The sequence below is a fragment of the Kogia breviceps genome, chromosome 2 (assembly GCF_026419965.1).
Source record: "Kogia breviceps isolate mKogBre1 chromosome 2, mKogBre1 haplotype 1, whole genome shotgun sequence".
In the NCBI taxonomy this organism is placed as follows: Eukaryota; Metazoa; Chordata; class Mammalia; order Artiodactyla; family Physeteridae; genus Kogia; species Kogia breviceps.
Genome location: NC_081311.1, coordinates 132,004,401 through 132,023,804, shown reverse-complemented (window position 1 = coordinate 132,023,804; position 19,404 = coordinate 132,004,401). Strand labels below are relative to the sequence as shown.

Genomic DNA, 19,404 nt, shown 5'->3' with positions numbered 1-19,404 from the left:
TTTCTTAAGGGCAGGTAAACTTGTCATACAATTTCTCAGTATATCTCAGTTTTTAGTGCAATCATTGACATACAATAAGCAATCAAAAAGTTACAGATTGACTTTTTTAAAAGGAAACATGCATTATTGAAACAGTTTTTAGAATCAAACAGGTATAATTTTAAAATAAATATAGCTGTTAAATTTATTTTTATGAACACGAGCAAAAATTACCAATTATTCTAGAGGAATAATTTTGGCTTTTCTTACAGGCAGTTTTACCAAGCTGCAAGCAGTTTCTAGTTAATCTGAAAGCTATTATAGCCTGGAGGGAGAAACATACTGAGTATTTGATGTGTATCTGTCATGGCAGTGTTTTCTTTCTGCTATTTTATTTTGTTGTTTTATTAAGAAAATCACCCTTAAAATCGGTTGTACTTCCTTCCCTTTCTGCTTATCCCTGCCAAATTATAAAAGTGTAGGAGATGACAGTGAGGAGAAAATGAGAGATACCACATAAGGACCTTTTCCTCCTGCATCGTCACCAATTCCGTGGCACCCCTCCTTGGGTCAGCTTAGCTGGGGCAATGCTCCAGTTCACCCAAATGCCTAAATTCAATTTCCCTTGTGAATATGACTCTAGAAACTTTTTTTGCTAGTAACTCAGGAGAGGTTTTCATTCTTAAGAGATGGAGGGTGGGAAGAGAAACACCCTGGTGTCGGCATGACCAAAAAGGTGTAACTAGCTTCACTAGGGCCATATTCTGGTCCCCTGGTCCTTTTGCAGAACATTTTGGAAAATGTAGTTGCATAGAACTCAAATTTTAGTCCCATTAAAGGACCACATCTTAACCAGTTAGTGGAGTGTTTTGTCCTAGGAACTCTGGAGTGTGAAGAATATAGAACAGCGAAGGACCTGACCCTTACGCCTCCACCACTGAGGCAATACAATGTGAATGGTGCCCCCTGGGCAGTTTTGCAAAGTTGTGGTACTGCTAAGAGAGAATGGAAGAGGTGCTAGTAGCTGAGAGGTAAACATTAGAGGAGGGCAAAGGACATGGGGCCTTGAGAGTCAGGCTTGTGCCTTTAGTACAATCTGGACTCTCCCAGGGTCCATGGTCCCTATGGCTTAATAATATGAGGAAGGCCTTCTTCATGAGAGCGATTTCCTACAGCTCTTGTCTTAGTGTTTTAAAAATATGATACAAATGTAAACAGTGGGATTCTAGATTGCAGGAAGCAGACAAAATAATGCTTTCCGAGGGAATAATTTCCTTTTTAAACTTAGAAAGCTAGCTTTGTAAAGTCCAAGTAGATAATAAAAACAAAAATACAATTTCCCCCGATTATGTTATACAACAATGGAAGCATCTTAATTTAATGTGAATCAAAGGAAATAAAGCAGTTCTGGCACTTCCACTAATTAATCATTATCCTTCTTCTTGCCTTTCATTTAAAATGTCTTTAAAAACATGGTCTTTGTAACCATATTATTAGCTGATAGGCATGCCAGCCAAAGGGAAGTATCCCTTTGTCAGAGAGAGAACTGTGCACCTTCTAACATATTTCTGTAGATTTTTTTTCTGAAATAAAGACAGAACCAGAGCTTCTATTCTCACATTCATCCATGAATCACGGGAAATGGACATATGGGAGGAAAAGGGAGCATAGCAACAGGTGATGCTGCACCAGACCCCACTAAAACCAACATGCAGCAAGACAAGAGGCCAGCCAAGAGGACCATCTGATACCCAGATGCCACTGCTGAAAAAATTCGTCTCAAAGCTTGGCAGCAATTTCCTGCATCTGTCAAGTTAACCACATAAAAGACTATAGATTGACATGAAGAACCAGGCTGACAAAGAGGGCAAAAAAGAACATATCAAATGCCATAATCATCAAGAGAATGTAGTGCCAAATGAATGTTGCAAATGCATCCATTTACTCAAGTGATCTGGAATTGTATTGCTGTTTATTAAAAATGATGTCAAAAGAAGCCTGAACTGTCTACAGAAACATGCAGAAAAGCCCACGGTTGTATCTTAACAGAAACTTGCTTTTCTGAAAGATAATATCTATCTATCCACTTTTAGAGAATGTACTTTTTTTAAAAAGTGGATATTTTTAATGCTTTTCAAAGGGATTCAGTTAACCAATGCTTATTCCACTTCTCTAGGGAAGAAACAAACAAATGAGAAATGCTAGAGAGAGTATGAATTTACATCTATATACAATATAGATGAAATCTGCATTCTCAAGTTTTTACATTTGCAACTTCTGATACTTTTGAGTGACCCAAAGGATCATGAGGCGCAGTGCTAATCTTGCGAATCTTGAAATTCTTCATTCTGAGGGAGGAGTTAGTCGCTTAGCCTGTGAGTTGGGGCTAGAGTCTTTAGCTCAACACAGCTTTATTACGTATATGCAGTAACACTCACAAAATGATAAAGAGATTTTTAATGGCAGGAAAAAGTCCTCTAAAAGAAAACCAACTACTGGATTTGGTAATGGACGTGAAGAAAAAGTGAAAAGATCTAAAACATAAGCTTGGGAGAGATAAAGAATGAAATGATGAATTTCTAGGTGACTCGGATATGTGATGTAGACTTAGATACATGATATGGCCTCTACCAGGTGCTTGATACAGAAGCTAGAAATCATCATTCATTAAACTATCTCAGGGAATGCTCCAACCAAGGCAAAAATGGGTTTTCAAGGGAGAAAAGAAAATAAGTAAGAGCTGAAAATGTGGTTAACTTGTGGTCTGGGGATATATTCAAGAAACATGTGTCTTTTTGTGACAATGTGGTTCAAGTTAAAGCCAGAGACTGTACAAACACTTCAGGGAAGCAACAGGCGGGAGAGTGGCTATGGAACAAACCGTTACTCTGAGTAAAGAACATTCTGAGAAAGTGATTTTTTGCTGTTATTATCAGGAAAATCAGTAGCAGCAGACCACAATGTAGTGAAGCTTAGAGAAGAAGTTTAACCCTTTAACAAGGGTTAAAGGCCAAAAAAAAAAAAAAGTGTTCGGTGTAGATAAAATATGTCTTCACTGGAAGGAACTTAACTTTGCAAATATACATATCCAAGGAGGAGAATGGGGTGTTCAGACTCATAGTGGCCAAGAAAAGACTAACTCTTTTGCTTGTGGCAATGTAGCAAAGTTTACGATTAAGCCAGATTTGCTGTTTACTAAATCCAGGCTATTAAGGGGTAAAATATGAATCTTTTGATTACATAGCCATTTGTACAATAAAAAGTAATGTACAAATAATGTAATATAGTTTAATAATATAGTCTCAAGTTTGTTTCAGTGACAAAAATATTAAATGCTTTAGTTCTACATTTAATTTTATAAATGCAGATACTTGAAAAGACCACTTAAAGAATGCTTTATTATATTTTAGCTATTCTATACGATATGTAAAGGGGAGATAAATATAGTATAGTTGTTGATCTGGAGCTTTGGAAAGTCTGTGAATGTCAAGGGCCTACCATGGGCTCATGAAGAACAAGGAGCAAGCAATATGTGATTTATAAGGTGGGGAGATCTGGAAACAGCAAGCATACTGGACAGCCAAAAAGGTAACATCACCCTGGGCAATTCTTCATTTACTTCTACATTCTGTTTTAATGATTCCACTAATATATAGAAAAAAATTTTACAAGGAAAATTTCTCAGTTAAATCAGTGATATTTCTAATTATAGAAGCCAAAAAAAACCCCAACTTCCTTTGAAAGGGAATCAATGATTACATAGCTTACTTTCTTTCTAAAACAGGAGTCTTTTAGTTCATTTTAAAACATGTGCCATACAAGGAAATATATATATACTGCCATTAAGAATGATAATGCAGATTTATATTTATATTGTTGGCATTGGATAATTACCATTATAATGCTCTTATGTAAAAACAACAAGCAACATATGGTGTATGAAAATACATATTTTGGTATATAATAAAAACAGAAATGGGAAAAATAGAGATGATTTCAGTTTTAAAAAATAAACTGGTGTCTAGGAAAAACGTTTTCCTACTTCTTAGAGAGTAGCAGACTAACAGCATTCAACATTAAGTTCTTAACACTGGTTTTATAGATCTACTTAATCAACTACATAACTTTAATAATTAAGTTGTGGTGGTATTTGCTTTTGCAGAAGGCTGATAATTTAAAAGCAAATAATGTTTTTGAATGATTGATATTAAATAAGTTGACTACTAATTTGGAAATCTGAATTTCTTGTTTTGAGAGCTGTAAATGATTTAAAGTTTCTAATATTGAATAATGTAGTTCAGCAGTATTTTGGAGCCAGCTCATACAGACTTCTAAGAACCAATTGTTTAAGTTTCAAATTTTTTCCTGCCAATTGATGTCACTTTGGTAGCTTGAAATGGACCATGGTGGGAGTATTCATATCGTGAAAATCGGCAAACATTATAAATCAGGGTATTTCTTTTTATACACAGAGGACTGGTTGTTAAACATGTACCAGCACATCACTGGTCTAGTTCCTAAGATTTCAATGTGATATTTTTGTAGAATACATCTTTAATAATCAAAATATTTTTTGACAAAAACAAGAGGTGAATATGAACTCATTTTAAAAAAGGTTTTGAGCACGCTTAAGTTACTTTCTACAAAGAGAATAAAGACTGCTCTTTAAGAGAGACACAAATTCTCCCCAATATAATAGACAAACTTCCTTTTCAGTAAGATTTACTACAAATAACTGTGCTTTCTTATACTTATGTCATTACTACTTCCCATCAAATAGCTCAATCAATCTGATTTTTAAATCTTTCTAACAAATATACTTAAAAATTCTATAAAGTATGATTTCTGTTGCTCTGACAATGAAACTTTTCCTAGAGTTTAAAGAGTATGTGAAGATAGCTGGCAATTATCCCATGATACCAGAAAAAACAAGATTGTGCCTGTTCTGTTTTTGTAAGGTTTGATTCAGAGTACTTTTAACCATTCAATGATTTTTTAAATTTTACTTAACATATTCCTAAAAATGATAGTGCTCACGTTACACATCTCAGACAAATTGCACACCAGTATACAGCTAATTATTCACAGTTGCAAAATGGCAGGGTCAGAATATAATAAATAAGATACATTCATATTTATTCTCTTTGGAAAAGAAAGTCATTAAAATCTGCACTAAAACTCAACAAAGATGTCACAAACTACAACATTTATGGCTGGGTTTTGATGTCATAGACATTGTAGATGGAGGAATGACTAAAGAAAATGAGAATTATTTGAAGATGTAATTGGTTCCAAAATGAATGCAATCTAATAGACATACTTAGGGTCAAATAGAGAAAAACAAGAAGCCCAGACATAAGACAAATTGGTAAAGCTACACTTCACCGAAATAGACTATTTCATTACAATGTGTTAAACATGGTAAAGAAAGCTAGAACTTTGGCAATGTTTTTAAATTTTAAGTCCTGGAGGTAGGGTTCCAGAGTTCAGAGCTCAGCCAAGTGCTATAAATAAATAAATAAATAAATAAATAAATAATTTTAAACATGATCATAAAACAAAGTACCATGAATATAGAAAATAAAATTATGAATCTGAAAATATTTTAATATTTCACTATGCAAATAACTATAGAATACAAAGTATAGTAAACATCAGTATAAAGTATAATTGACATCAGTTGAATCACAATGATTTACATTAAAATGGATGTTAAAATATACCTTTAGCTTATGCTCTTTTCTGTTGATGATGACGGCTGTAATCTGTTGGTCCATGAAAATTAGAATAGTACAAAGTAAAGCTGGAATAACAGCAGCTATTACTGTCCACCATGGATTTGGACCTAAAGGTGTAATAAACCAGCCACGATCATCTCTTGTGGGCTGTGAAAAATTAAAGAATGCACAGTTATTCACTGGATTAATGAATACCTAATCAAATTGTCTTACAGATAATACGAGGAAAGCCCTAATTATAAACTGATATGCCAAGTGAATTATATATTTAATAATAATAATATTCACAAAGCATTTAAAAGTACCAGACACTATTCTAAGTGCTTTAAATATTTTAACTCATTTTTTTCTTCACAACCGTCTAAAGAAGATACAGATAAGGAAACTGAGGCATAGAGAGGTTCAGTAAATTTTTCAAGGTCCCAAAGCCAGTAAGTGGGGTAGATAGGATTTCAACTCTGACAGACTGACTCACAAATTTGTGTTCTCAATCGATACCTATATTAAATAAAATCATGTTAATATTTATCATTTTTGATTGGCAAATTTATTTACATTTACAAATATCACATTGACCACTGTGTATAACTCTTATTTTAGATGTGTATCCAGGTCACTATGTAAAAATGTCAAAAAGACGTTTGGTCATATCATGGGCTCAGAGAAAGGTTCAAATATGGCTGGTGCCTGAGATGAGTCCCAAAGGAAGTCATTTTGACAATTCTTTGAGGAAGTCCCTAGCTCTTTTTGATAGGTGAGAAAACAGGCTCAGAGAGGTAAAGTGATTGGCCCAAGGTTTCATAGTTTGTAACATGGTCTGAACTCTATTCCAGACCTAATTTTGTCTGTTTTTAAGCCCTATCCACTGAGCATTACGCTTACTTTCAAAATGCTTCTTTATCTTTTAAGAATATAGATATTCCCACTGGAATAATTGACAGAAAAGTTTTTCAAGCTGCCTCTAGGTTTCCATTTCTGTGATTTCTGTTTTTTTAATATTAGGCCAAAATTTTAGTCATGCTGTGGGCATTTTATTTACTGTTATATTAATCTATATTCTTTATATTTTCATGAAAATCCCAAGTACTAGGGTTATAGCCATCATCTGAATAAAAATTAGACCTACAGAGATGGAGAGATGATAGTAAATCCTATGATAACTTCACCTTGAAAACACTTGGTACTTGTAGTTTTGGAGATGGGATCCCAATGGCATAGTCAATTAAAACCATACACAGAATCGTAAGAAAGACAGCAAAGTCGCTCACTATGGATCGAACCTAAACATAATGAAAACACTTGTCACTTGAAGGAACTATAAATAGTGAAGAATACTCAGGAACATAATCTAGACTCACACTTTATAAATACTTTATGACACAATATCATAATATTATATTTTATGCATACTATGATATTACTACTAACTCTTGTTATATTTATGTATCTCTGTCATTAGTATGAATACACATTCAACATTTTCAAAATGAGGCATTATGGAATAGCTACAATGGTGATTGTGCTGTTTTCAGTATTTATTTAAAATCTAAGTTTATTATGGGAATCTTGAGTGATACAATACCACTACAACAGCTGTGCTGATAAAAATGTAAGTTTATTATGAATTCCAGTAAGTGAATATTTATTTCACAGAATAAGGTTGCATGGCTAGAATTTCGCTATATTTTAGTACTCTTTCTCAGGTAGGTAACATTTTAATTGATAAACCTGAAATACCATAAAATAAAATTATCTATTTTTATTGAAGAAGCATAATATTTTAGTTAGTTTATCTGAGCTACAAGTATGGCAGCAGGTAATTTGCACAACAGAGTAAGCAAATTTAAAAGTTATTCTATGTAAGCCAGTTTTTAAAGCCATTTCTCTTTTATAAAGCCTTCGTTGAGAAAAATTCTTAAACAACAATCAACAAGATCTGCCTTTTATTAGGCTGCCTTTATGACACACACAGAAACACATATAAAGTGCAGGAGTTTGATACAAAAAAAAATTCTATATTAATCACATTAAGCTTTTTGGGGAAAGAAATGAATCTTCCACCTTACGGAAGGAAGAGGTAAGAAAAACAGAAGTTTCTCTCAAAGAGCAGTTCTTAAAACATTTTCCCAGAGTAGAATTTTCATCACAATTTTTAGCTCATCCCTAAAAAGCTTGTTTTCTTGTTTCTTTTCTTTCTTTTTCTTTTCTCCTTCCTTCCTTCTTCAATCCCTCCCTCCCTCCCTCCCTTCGTTCCTTCCTTCTTTTTTGGCTGAGTCAGACCTTAAAGGTGTTACTTTGCAGTGTTAAATATTGAACTAAGCTGTTTCTCTGTTTACTTTCCTTTCCAAATATGCAGATGCAAACGTGGTGGGTTAGACAGAAGGACTGACACTTTAAAAATGAAAAAGAGGCCAGTGTTCCAATGAGTCTTGCAGGGGCTTCCCCAATTACAGAATGTAACAGTGGCTCCTATGAGGTGTCTGTCAGGCTGGAATAGTTCCCGCTGTTCACTGGGCAAGAAAGTGACAATCAGTAATGCAGTGTGTGCTTTTGAGTTCCAAAAATGAAAGTGGGAAAGTGGGAGTTTATCTCTGGGATTTGAAGTTAGGAGATAAGCCTGGAGGGAATGTGTACTCCTAGCACTGTATCACAAAATGCTTTCTCTTACCTCCCTCACCACGCCCACTCCTAATCTGGCAGCTCAATCATACAAAAACCTTTCAGTGGCTCCTTTAATGACAGCAATAGCTCTTTCTTTTGTCCTAAAACACACATGACTCCATAACATGCTTTATGTTGGTTCACATTTTGATCAGAAAAATTGTAGTCTGAGTACCTTGGTTGGAAAATAGCGGCTAGTCTTGAACTGCTTCAGCGTGGCTGACAGAGTAACTGTGGAAAAGAACAGGATCACTGACCAAAATAGAACATCTGGAACATATGGATGCTCGTGGCCACAGGCTCGTCCAACATACTCTCCATGCAATGATTTGCATTCCTGCCAGAGGAAATAAAACAAATGGAGCTATTAAGAAAAAAATGTGGGCATGTTTCTTTCAGAAAACTAACATCTTAAGATCACTTGCAGTTGAGTTGCTGAAGTTGTTCAGTTATGGCTCCTATTTGGATAGGTAGTGAACAATAAGAACCACTTCTAAAATTCTTGCCTTTTCAAATTAAGTTTAAATCTATAAAACTAACTGATTTATCAATCACCATCTTAATGAATTTTCACATCAACCCTATAAAATAGGTAGTTGTTATTATTTCTATTTCATGTCTGAGGAAACTGAGGTGTAGAGAAGTTAAGTAATTGCCTATGGGCTCACGGCTGCTGAGTGGCAGCAGAGTTGTGATACAAACATGATATTCCTTTGGTGGGAATATTATTAAAGAAGAACAATGATTTTGTAGAATTATCTAGTCTAAAAGCTCCCAAGAAAGGTGAGAAAAGCAACAAAAAACTGTGATACATTATTACTGGAGTGAAACTGAAAGTCAAAGATGGGGCTCAAGTTTAAATTATAGAACAAAAGAGAAAAAGTATAGGAGCAATGCAAAGTTCATATTTACTATGATTTCTTCATGGTCTTTTTTTTTTTCCTGGTATATATTTTATAAGCCTCTGAAGGATCATTTCTAATTGCTGCCTTAGCCATGAGGTGGCAGCAAAGTCAAAAAAATTTCCTTTCTTGGAGGAAAAAAAAAGCATTTTAAACGTTAATATTTTGAAATTAAAACTTTTAAAAAACGTTGTGCTTTTTACTATTTTAATTTAAAGATTAGAATACTAAATTTTAATTTTTTATTTGAAAACAGAGAAAAGAATGGTTTAAGTGATCCAGTGACCTTGTTAGTACTTGAGACAGCTGGACCTGAACAGAAACCAAATTGTGCCATATACTTAGAGATCTTAGGGAAAAATATGGACTGACGGACTGATCACCAAAAGAGACTGTCCAATGAACAAAGCTTCAGGCCCTGGAGTCCTTGTATAGTAGAAAACAAATACCTTCAAAAGATTCTAGACTAAATCACAGATTGTTACATGGTTATCCAAAAACAAACTAGTAAAATCTATTTGGGGCAGCTACCCCTAAGGCTAGGATTCTTGAGAAATATTGTTTGTATACTTTATAATTATCTAAAACAATTCCATTCCCTTTTCTAATCTAACTGCAAATGCTACATTCTTTGCTAGCTAAAGCTGAATTCCAATTATCTATGTTAATATAGAGCAACAATGACTTGGCTAATTGAAAAACCAAAGAAAAATCCCCCAGGCCTTAATTATAGCTTTAATTTTCCTTCTCTCAAAACTCTGTTAAAATAGATAAAGTAGCAAAAATGAATCCTTGAATTTTTTAGTCCCGTCTCTTGCCCCTTGTCCAGAGATACTAGTATAGCAATTACCAAGCAAAGTAATGGTTAAGAAGACTGGATAAATACAAAGAGGAGCTAGAAGCTCTGTTGTAAACACATTATCTAAATATTTGTGATCAGTCTTTTGTGCAGATATAAAAGTCCTCCAAGTCTTGGACTTGGCTGGGTCTTGTTCTCAATTCTTAGGAACATAGACAGCATTTAAAGGATCATTTAACTGTCTTATAAGCTATAATACATTGCCAATAGCTTGCCTAGTTACTTTAATTCAAAGCAAATTTGAAAAGCGTATTCAGTTTTTCTTCCTTTTAGGGGGACAGTATGCTATTTAAAAAGGAAAAATTGTGAACTACTAAATTCTACATTTATTTTCTGGTTTATACTAACTGTACCTTTAACACATACACACACACACACACACACACACACACACACACACACACACACACACACAAGTACTGAGATTTGGAAGAGAAAACTAAATCCAAATCCTGTTCTCTTATTTTGAGTCTCACATATGGTTTCACTTACAAAAATGAAAAAATGCTTGTTGACAAACTCATTTCTACTAATTATTCTTTAACACATTCTAAGTTTCAGCAGTGTTATAAGTTGGTAAAAATTAAGTTTGATAAAATAAGAAATTAAAGTTGGCATTAGTGTCCTGCCCCTTACTTATATATAAGCTAAATATGTAATTCTGGCACTAAAATGATTCTTAACCAATTGCTAGTTAATTGCTTGTGAATATTTTAAACCTCGCCTAGGAATTCCTTTATAATGACAGATTTTGAGATACTGCTAAAAATATATATAAACATAGAAACCTAAGTGTTCTAGCTTGCTATAAAACACTTGAATTAGGCATTATTCACAATAGCCAAGATATGGAAATAACCTAGATGTCTGTCAATGGATGAATGGATTAAGAAAATGTAGTATAAATATATAACGGAATATCATTCCCTTAAAAAGGAAGGAAATCCTGTCATTGCAACAACATGGATGAATCTGGAGGACATTATGCTGACTGATATAAGCCAGACACAGAAAGACAAACACTGTATGATTTAACTTACATGTGGAATCTAAAAAAGTCAAACTCAGAAGCAGAGAGTAGAATGATGGTTACCAATGGCTGGGGAGAAGGGAAAAATGGGGAAATATTGGTCGAAGGGTACAAAGTTTCAGTTATGCAGGATGAATAAATTATGAAGATCTAATGTATAACACGGTGACTATGGTTAATAATATTGCATTAAATAATTGAAATTTGCTGAGAGAGTAGATCTTAATTGTTATCACAAAAAAAAAAAAGGTAACTATTTGAGGTGATGGATATGTTAATTAGCTTGATTGCGGCAATCATTCACGTCGTATACATATACCGAAAAATCATATTGTATACCTTAAATATACACAATTTTTATATGTCAATTATACCTCAATAAAGCTGGAAAACAAAATAAACCAAAACAAGACATTTACATTAAATAGCAAATTTGTGATTTGAGACGATTTTTCAAAACGATAATTAAATATTTATTGAACACTTATTATGCATACAGCTGTTTAGGAGAATCAAAGAAAACTAAAGTTCTTTGCCCTTGCTGAGTTAGCAAGGTATAAATGACAATTCATGAGATATGTAACAATTCAATAAAAGATTATCATGTGAATAATATACAAAGTAAATATTACATGACTATTTTTACAAAACTAGTTATAAGAGCCATTAGCACAGTGCTTTATTAATATAATGTTTTTGGTGATACTAATGGTTATGCTGAGGAAAGAAATCCCAGAATAACAATTAAGACAAAAAATTTTTTTGGCCCTCATTGACTTAAAAATTATAAGATTTTTTCATTATGTAGCATTCCTTTTGGTGATAAATGCTATTTCTGGTCAAGATTAGCAATTACCTATTGCAAAAACTGCTTTTAACTAATGAAAAATAAAATGAAAATTTCTGCCAGAATGTTAACCCTTAGTACAGAACTTAAAAAAACCACAGTGCTAGATTTGCTTTGATTGCAAAATAATTTTCACTGTACTCTGCTTGACCCTAAAACTTCTAATATTTAAAATTAACTCATGGCTAGTTAGATCAATTGTTCTATGAGTCTCTTCGAAAGTTATGATTCAGGGTTTGCTACTACATGGAATGAATATTATTATTTAATATTAAATTATTCAAGACTATAAAACAGAGTAAATTATCATGTTAAATAATTTAGAGATGAGATTATTGGGTTACTATATTGTAGGGGACACCAAGATGAGGGACAAAAGCAAGGGACTCAAGATGTAATATCTTTATAGTTTACAAGAGGGAAATATAAATGGAAGATGCACTGCTGAATGGATCAACCACAATCCCATGTCTAAATTCTGAATAACTGTAGCATTCTTTATTGTTCAGCTCATCATTTCTTTTATTGATCAATTTAAATGGCTCTCTGAAAGGAAACAGTTTGGTAATGTTATTTTTTCTAAGAAAAAATAGGACAGAATAAATGTTAACTATAACAGAAGAAAACAACAAAAGTAAGTGAAGGCTTATTTTAGAGCAAATGACTAGCATAAGAGGAAAGGTAGTAAAATATAGGTCAAGATAGAATTTTAAACAGAAGGTAAGTAATTTGATTTTGATTCTGAAAGAAAATATTTAATGAGGAAAATTGAGAAAATAGGCAATAGGTCAAGTGCTCTTACAAGAATCATGCTTAGAGTTTTATAATATTTGTACAACAAAAAAGATTTCTATGTGTCACTAACTGGCTTACTTACTAAATGATATGTTTTTCATAAAATGAACTAGAATTTATATAGTTTTATGCCCATGGTTATAATGGGATTTGAGCTTATATGGGTAGATAAAGTCGCAGAAGCTTTGGATTGTAATGTTTGTAACTGGGAAGAATAGAGAAGAAACTAGAATGACTCAGATTTTAATACTTGATTGACCAGAAGTAAAGGATGCAAATGTAGATGGAAAAGGAGGTGCACAAATATTGCAAGAGATTAAGAAATTCATCTATGAGGGGGAAAAAAGATACCACAGAAAAAGAGGAAAGCCAAGGTATAAGATTTAACTTTGATAGGTGAAAAATATGTTGCCATTCTCTTTTTTGAATGGAGGATAAAGAGAAAATGGAAGTAAGAAAATCTTCCTGAGGGAGGTGCCAGAATTTTATTAAGAAAAGTGACTTTTGTTTTCCCAAAAAGTTCAATATTTACACTAAAATATTAACAAACATCCCCTCCCCCTTAACATATTCTGAACAGCTGGAGCAGTATTACAGAGTAAAGTAAAAGCATTCTGGGTTCTTTACACAGAAGGCTGACTTAGTTCTGCCATACGGTTTCATTTAGGTCAACACTACTCCTATTTAATGTGCTTTCAGTTAATCTACTCACATTATGCCATATATGTGTGCTTTCAGAGTAACTCAGGCCTAATAACTACTGGAAAAACTTAATAATGAAAGAAAACCCCAGTATACTTATGCATACTTGAAATGAATGTAATCAAAACCATCACTTTTATAATAGTATTTGTTTAAAACACTTAACTTAGTGTCAATAATTCATTCAAAAAGTCAATAAAAGCCCTTATAGTAATAAGTTTCAAGGTATGACCTATTTTTCTTTTTAAAAAATTAATTAATTAATTAATTAATTTATGGCTGCATTGGGTCTTTGTTGCTGCATGTGGGCTTTCTCTAGTTGCGGTGAGCGGGTTGTGGTGTGCGGGCTTCTCATTGCAGTGGCTTCTCTTGTTGCAGAGCATGGACTCTATGTGCACGGGCTCAGTAGTTGTGGCTTGTGAGCTCTAGAGAGCAGGCTCGGTAGTTGTAGCACATGAGCTTAGTTGCTCCGTGGCATGTGAGATCTTCCTGGACTAGGGCTCAAACCCATGTCCCCTGCATTGGCAGGCGGATTCTTAACCACTGTGCCACCAGGGAAGTCCATGACTTATTTTTCAATGTTTCACTTACCGACACAGTTAGGTTCTCCCAAATTATGTCAGAGGCGGAAATATTGGACTCCCTCCATTCCTTCAATGTATCATTGCTAGGATTATGTGGTTCCACACAGTTACACCTGCAAAGGCAAAACAGTGTCTTTTGTGAAGTATCTTTTTGTCACCATACTTAAAACAAATGTGTGATGGGTCCTTCTTCCCCAGTCATAGCCTTCCTCCATCTGAGAGATAAGTAGGTAGGTCATCCTAAACTCCAAAACACACTATTTTCAGACAGAAGGATAGATATATTGCAAGGACATTAGATCACTTCTAATGTTTCCTGGAATGAGAGGTCATTCCCTCTGTGTCCACATCAGAGGAAGTTTTTCAAAGTGTAGGTTAGAACACAGGGCTTTTGAGGCCTTTTAAACTGAGATGCTTTCTAGACCTTACAACAACCATTTGCCTCTAAATTATAAGTCAAGTGGGAAAAAATGATAAACTTCCAAATGTATTATTATAATTTACTTATTTTTATTAATACTGTATAACCATATCAATTGAAATTGGAGTTTATAATTCGTATTTTAGAGATCATTTAGAATTTTGCAATGTAATTTAAAATTAAAGCTAGGTTGAATCAAGAACCCTAGGTATTTCAGGATATAGTTTCTTTGTGATGAGTGATAGTTCTATTAAAAAATCAAACAATCAGTATGCAAAAGATTTTTGAGTAGCTACTACATATAAGGTAACATGATGAATGCTGGGTGGGGTAAGAGCAGAGAGAATAGGAAAAAGTTGGGCAAAGTGGTACTATTATGTAATAAAAAACAGCTTTTGATCTCATGTTCTTTATAACTTTGTAAGTAAATGAGAAGACAAAAGCACAGATTATCAACAAGTTAATTGTCTTAGATGTTAACTTCAATTTACAAATTGTTTCAAAAATTCATTCATAAGTCTATTATTTGCCCTTCAGAGAGCATTTTCTTATAGAATCATTTTATAAAAATAGTGGTTGGGCTCCCAGATTAAGCCACATATATACTACATAACTTGAATATTAGTTGGACTGCTGTTTTAGTGATATTAATAGAACTGTAGAACCCAACTGCCATTATTTCTATAGGAAAATATATTACAGTCTCTACTTGATAAATTCCTCTGCCTAAGCAACAGTCTCTCTTCTGTCTCTTACATCAGGAATTTTAGTCTGTTCTTTTTTTTTTACCACCACTCATTCATTTTTCAAAGTGTACTGAGTGTCTATTATTACAAGAAACTCTCCTTGACTTGGGCAATACAGACAGGTATGTTCCTGCTCTCACTAAGAGATGTTAGAGTATTCCCCACCTGGGCTCACATGGGGCTGGGCTTCTAAAAAAAAAGAAGATTCCAATGAGAAAGTTGTTGACGAGGATTTTAAGGGAATGAGACATGGAAGTATTAACTACTATGAGCAGCTACAGTGACAACCGTGGTATCAGAGGGAGGAAACACAGCAAAAGGGAAACAGTCCCCTGAGATGCAGTAATAATCATTCATTAATGCAATTTATTCAAATCTATAGGTTCTCAAGTCCCAGATTAGTTGTACATAATCCCAGAACACAGGATTAAGTGTCAGAAAGGCCTTTGTGTCAGAAAGCTTTGTCCTTTACTGGCTGTGTGGCCAGGGGCAAATTATTTAAGCACTCTAAATCTTGGTTTCCTCATATATAAAATGTGGACTGAAATGCTTACCTTGTAGAGCTATTATGAAGAATAAGTAACATGATATATATTGTTTCTGGTATACATTTATGCAGTTTTGAAATTGTAGCTGCCATCATCATCATGGTTCTCATCATTATTTTCTGGTTCATTTTTCAGTTTTTCATAAGATGTAATAAAACTGTTAACTTTCAATTGATGTAATACAAAAAAACCACTAGGCTTTTCTCTAACATGCTGATACTCTTTATTTTGCTTCCAGTGCTTTAAAGAGAATTAAATTCTGACCAGCATTAAAACAGTTTTGCTACTGTCACTAAGAATCTATCAAAAGAAAGAAAATTCCTGTTTAATTTTGACTCTAGGTCATTAGATCACTAGGCAAATATGGTAAAGATAATATATGAAGAGAGAGAGAATAATTTCATTTTAAAATATCTTAAATTATTAAAAAATAACACTAAAACCATTAAATCACTGAATATTTTCTAAAATTAAAAATCAGATTTGGCTTCTAGCTTAAGAAAGAGGACTGAACACACATATTTATTTTCTCATTACCTAGAATTCATTAAGCAAAGAAATAATATAAAAAGAAACATGAGGGGAAATATCAACAAAAGAGAGATGTAAACAAATGGAATATGAAAAGCATACGAAAGCAGGATGTTTGTAAAAGCAGAACAGAAGAGTAATACTGACAATAATAGTACTTTTATATTTAATCCTTAAAATAAGTAGTATTAATCACATGATAATATCAAGGCATGAGTGACGTGGCCAAAGTTACACAGCTAGAAACATCAGAGCCAGAATTTAAACCTAGGCAGTCTGCTCCTAATGACTAACTTACAAAAATAGAAATATTTACATAGAAACATAAATATATATACATATTTATACATACATATAAAATTTATAAGTTTATATAGGATATATATATATATATATATATATATATCTCCTTCCAAATGCGGTAAAGGAAGGACCTGGCCTGCCGAGTAGAATCCCCAAAAGGGTCTGAACTAAGAGAAGACATTGGGGTGAAGGAAAGAGTGTTTCCAACCTAAGAAAGCAGTGAAAGAACTCTCAGAATGACAAATGTATGTTAGAGCCCAAGAGTGAACCAGGGAAGAAGTGACATCACAAGATGGCTGAATGGAAAGTCCCAGTGCTCCTTCCCCTGTAGAAACTTCAATTTAACAACAATATATGGACCAAAATACTGTGACAAGAACTCCAGAATCCTGTTAAGATGTTGCAGTACCTGAGTGCAAAGCTGTTAACAGCCACATTCAAACAGGTAAGAAGAGCAGTTTCACTTTAACTGCATCAGCCCCTCCTCTAAGCTGGCACAGCTCAGCAGTGGTAGAGAATACCCTGGCTTATACTTTTTACACTGGGGGTGAAGAGAAAATAGAGGCTGCATCTGACATTCCAGCTCTTCAGAGGGCTACTGAGGGACTGGTATCTGTCTTGTCTAATTCAGAGCACTGACAGAACCATTGTAGTTTGGACACCCAGGTGCCACTGAGAACAAAGACAAGTGGATAAAATGGCTTTCAGGGAATAGGATGGCTCGGTGCAATTGGGGCAGGTGAACAACTTGAGGCTTTTCCCTCTGGAAGGAGTGAAAGAAGCATATTTCTGATGTTCAAGCTTTTTGGAAGAGTGCTCAAGGGACTGGTATCTGTCTCACCTAACCTGGGATGCTGATGGGGACTCATCATATGGTAGATATCTGGAGGCCTCTGAGAACCAGGGATAGCAGAGAATCTTGCTACTGTAAAACCACAGAAATTGCAGTAGCAAGATTCTCTGCTATCCCTTGTTCTCAGAGGGAGCAAAAGATTATGAGCCCCTGGAAAAAGAAACCAGCAACACTAATTGAGAAATTGCACACAGAGGCTCAGATAATTTCCATCCCCTTCCCTCCAAGAAAGGGTTACAGAGGCCCCCAGAATCTCTAGTCAAGCTGATTAATAAGAGTCTTCTGCACAAAGAGCAAGTCCCTAAAGGCTATGAAAGCTGGCTGTTATTTCAAATGTGCCAATCCTAAAACAAAGTTATGGGACACATGAAGAAACAGGGCAACATGTTCCATACAAAGGAATAAAATAAATCAGAAACTTATCTTAAAGAAATAGAGGTATATAAATTATGTGACAGAATGTAAATAAACATTATAATGATACTCTATGAGATCAAGAAGATGATGCATAAACAAAATGAAAATATCAACAAAAAGATAGAAAATATTTAAAAAGAACAAAATAGAAATTTTGGAGCTAAAGAATACAATAACTGAACTAAAAAATTCAGTAGAGGGGTTCAACGTCAGACTCAATTAAGCAGAAGAAAGAATCAGTGAACTTGAGGATGGGTCACTTGAAATTATTCAGTCAGAAGAACAAAATGAAAAAAGAATGAAAAAGAGTGAAGAAAGCCTGAGGAACACATGGGATATCATAAGCAAATCAATATATGCATCATGGGAGCCCCAGAAGAAGAAGAAAGAGAATAAGGGACAGAAAGCTTACTTAAAGAAATAGTGCCCCAAAATTTCCCCAAAATGGGGAAGGAAATGACATCCATATTAAGAAACCCAATGAATTCCAACCATTGTGAATCCAAAGAAATCCACACTAAGACACATTATAATCAAAGTGTTAAAAGTCAAATACAGAGAAAATTTCAACAGCAGCAAGAGAAAAGCGAATCACCATGTGCAAGAGAAGTTCCATAATACTACCAGTGGATTTTTCAGCAGGAACTCTACAGACCAGAAGGCAGTAGTATGACATATTCAAAGTGCTAAAAGGGAAAACTTCCAACCAAGAATACTATATCTGGTAAAAAATGGGGGACTTTAAAAATGAAGGAGAAATAAAACCTTCCCAGGTTTTAAAAATAAAGCTGAAGGAGTTCATCACCACTATATCTGCCTTACAAGAAATGCTAAAGGGAATCCTTCAAGTTCAAACAAAAGGGCGCTGAACAGCAACACAAAAACATATGAAAGTATAAAGCTTGCTAATAAAGGTAAGTATATAGACAAATACAAAATACTGTAATGGTGGTACATAAATCACTTTTAATTCTGGTATAGAAGTTGAAGGACAAAAGTATTTTTAGACACTATTACTATAAAAATATGTTAATGGATACACAATATAAAAGGATGTAATTTTTGACATCAATAACATAAAAAGTGTAATGAGGGGAGAGTAAAAGTGAAGAGTATTTGTATGCAATTGAAGTTAAGTTTTATCAGCTTAAAATAGATTGTTATAAATATGTTTTATGTAAGCCCCATGGTAACCAAAAGGAAAATACCTTTTTGTGTAGAACGTCCACAAAATAAAATAAGAAAGGAATCAAAACATATCACTACCAAAAAAAAAAAAAAAAAGTGAACAAAACACAAAGGAAGTAAAAAAGAGAGGAAAGGGGGTGGGTGACAAAGATGTTACAAGACAGACAGAAAACAACTAATAAAATGGCAATAGTAAGTTCTTCTCTATAAATAAATACTTAAATGTAAGTAGATTTTACTCCCCAATCAAAAGACATAGAATGACTAACTGGATAAAAAAAGATACAACTATATGCTATC

General features: G+C 33.9%; 1 protein-coding gene across 12 annotated transcripts in view; it reads right to left on the bottom strand.

The window, feature by feature from the left end:
• SLC4A10 (solute carrier family 4 member 10) overlaps positions 1-19,404 on the bottom strand; it is a 303,415-nt gene that overhangs the window by 28,197 nt on the left and 255,814 nt on the right. For all 12 annotated transcript variants that reach the window (XM_067026174.1, XM_067026178.1, XM_067026173.1 and 9 more), the window contains 4 exons: positions 14,105-14,210; positions 8,554-8,715; positions 6,884-6,997; positions 5,703-5,864 (listed from right to left, as the gene is read on the bottom strand). In XM_067026174.1, the coding sequence (XP_066882275.1) occupies positions 5,703-5,864; positions 6,884-6,997; positions 8,554-8,715; positions 14,105-14,210 (544 nt within the window). The remainder of the gene's footprint in view (positions 1-5,702; positions 5,865-6,883; positions 6,998-8,553; positions 8,716-14,104; positions 14,211-19,404) is intronic.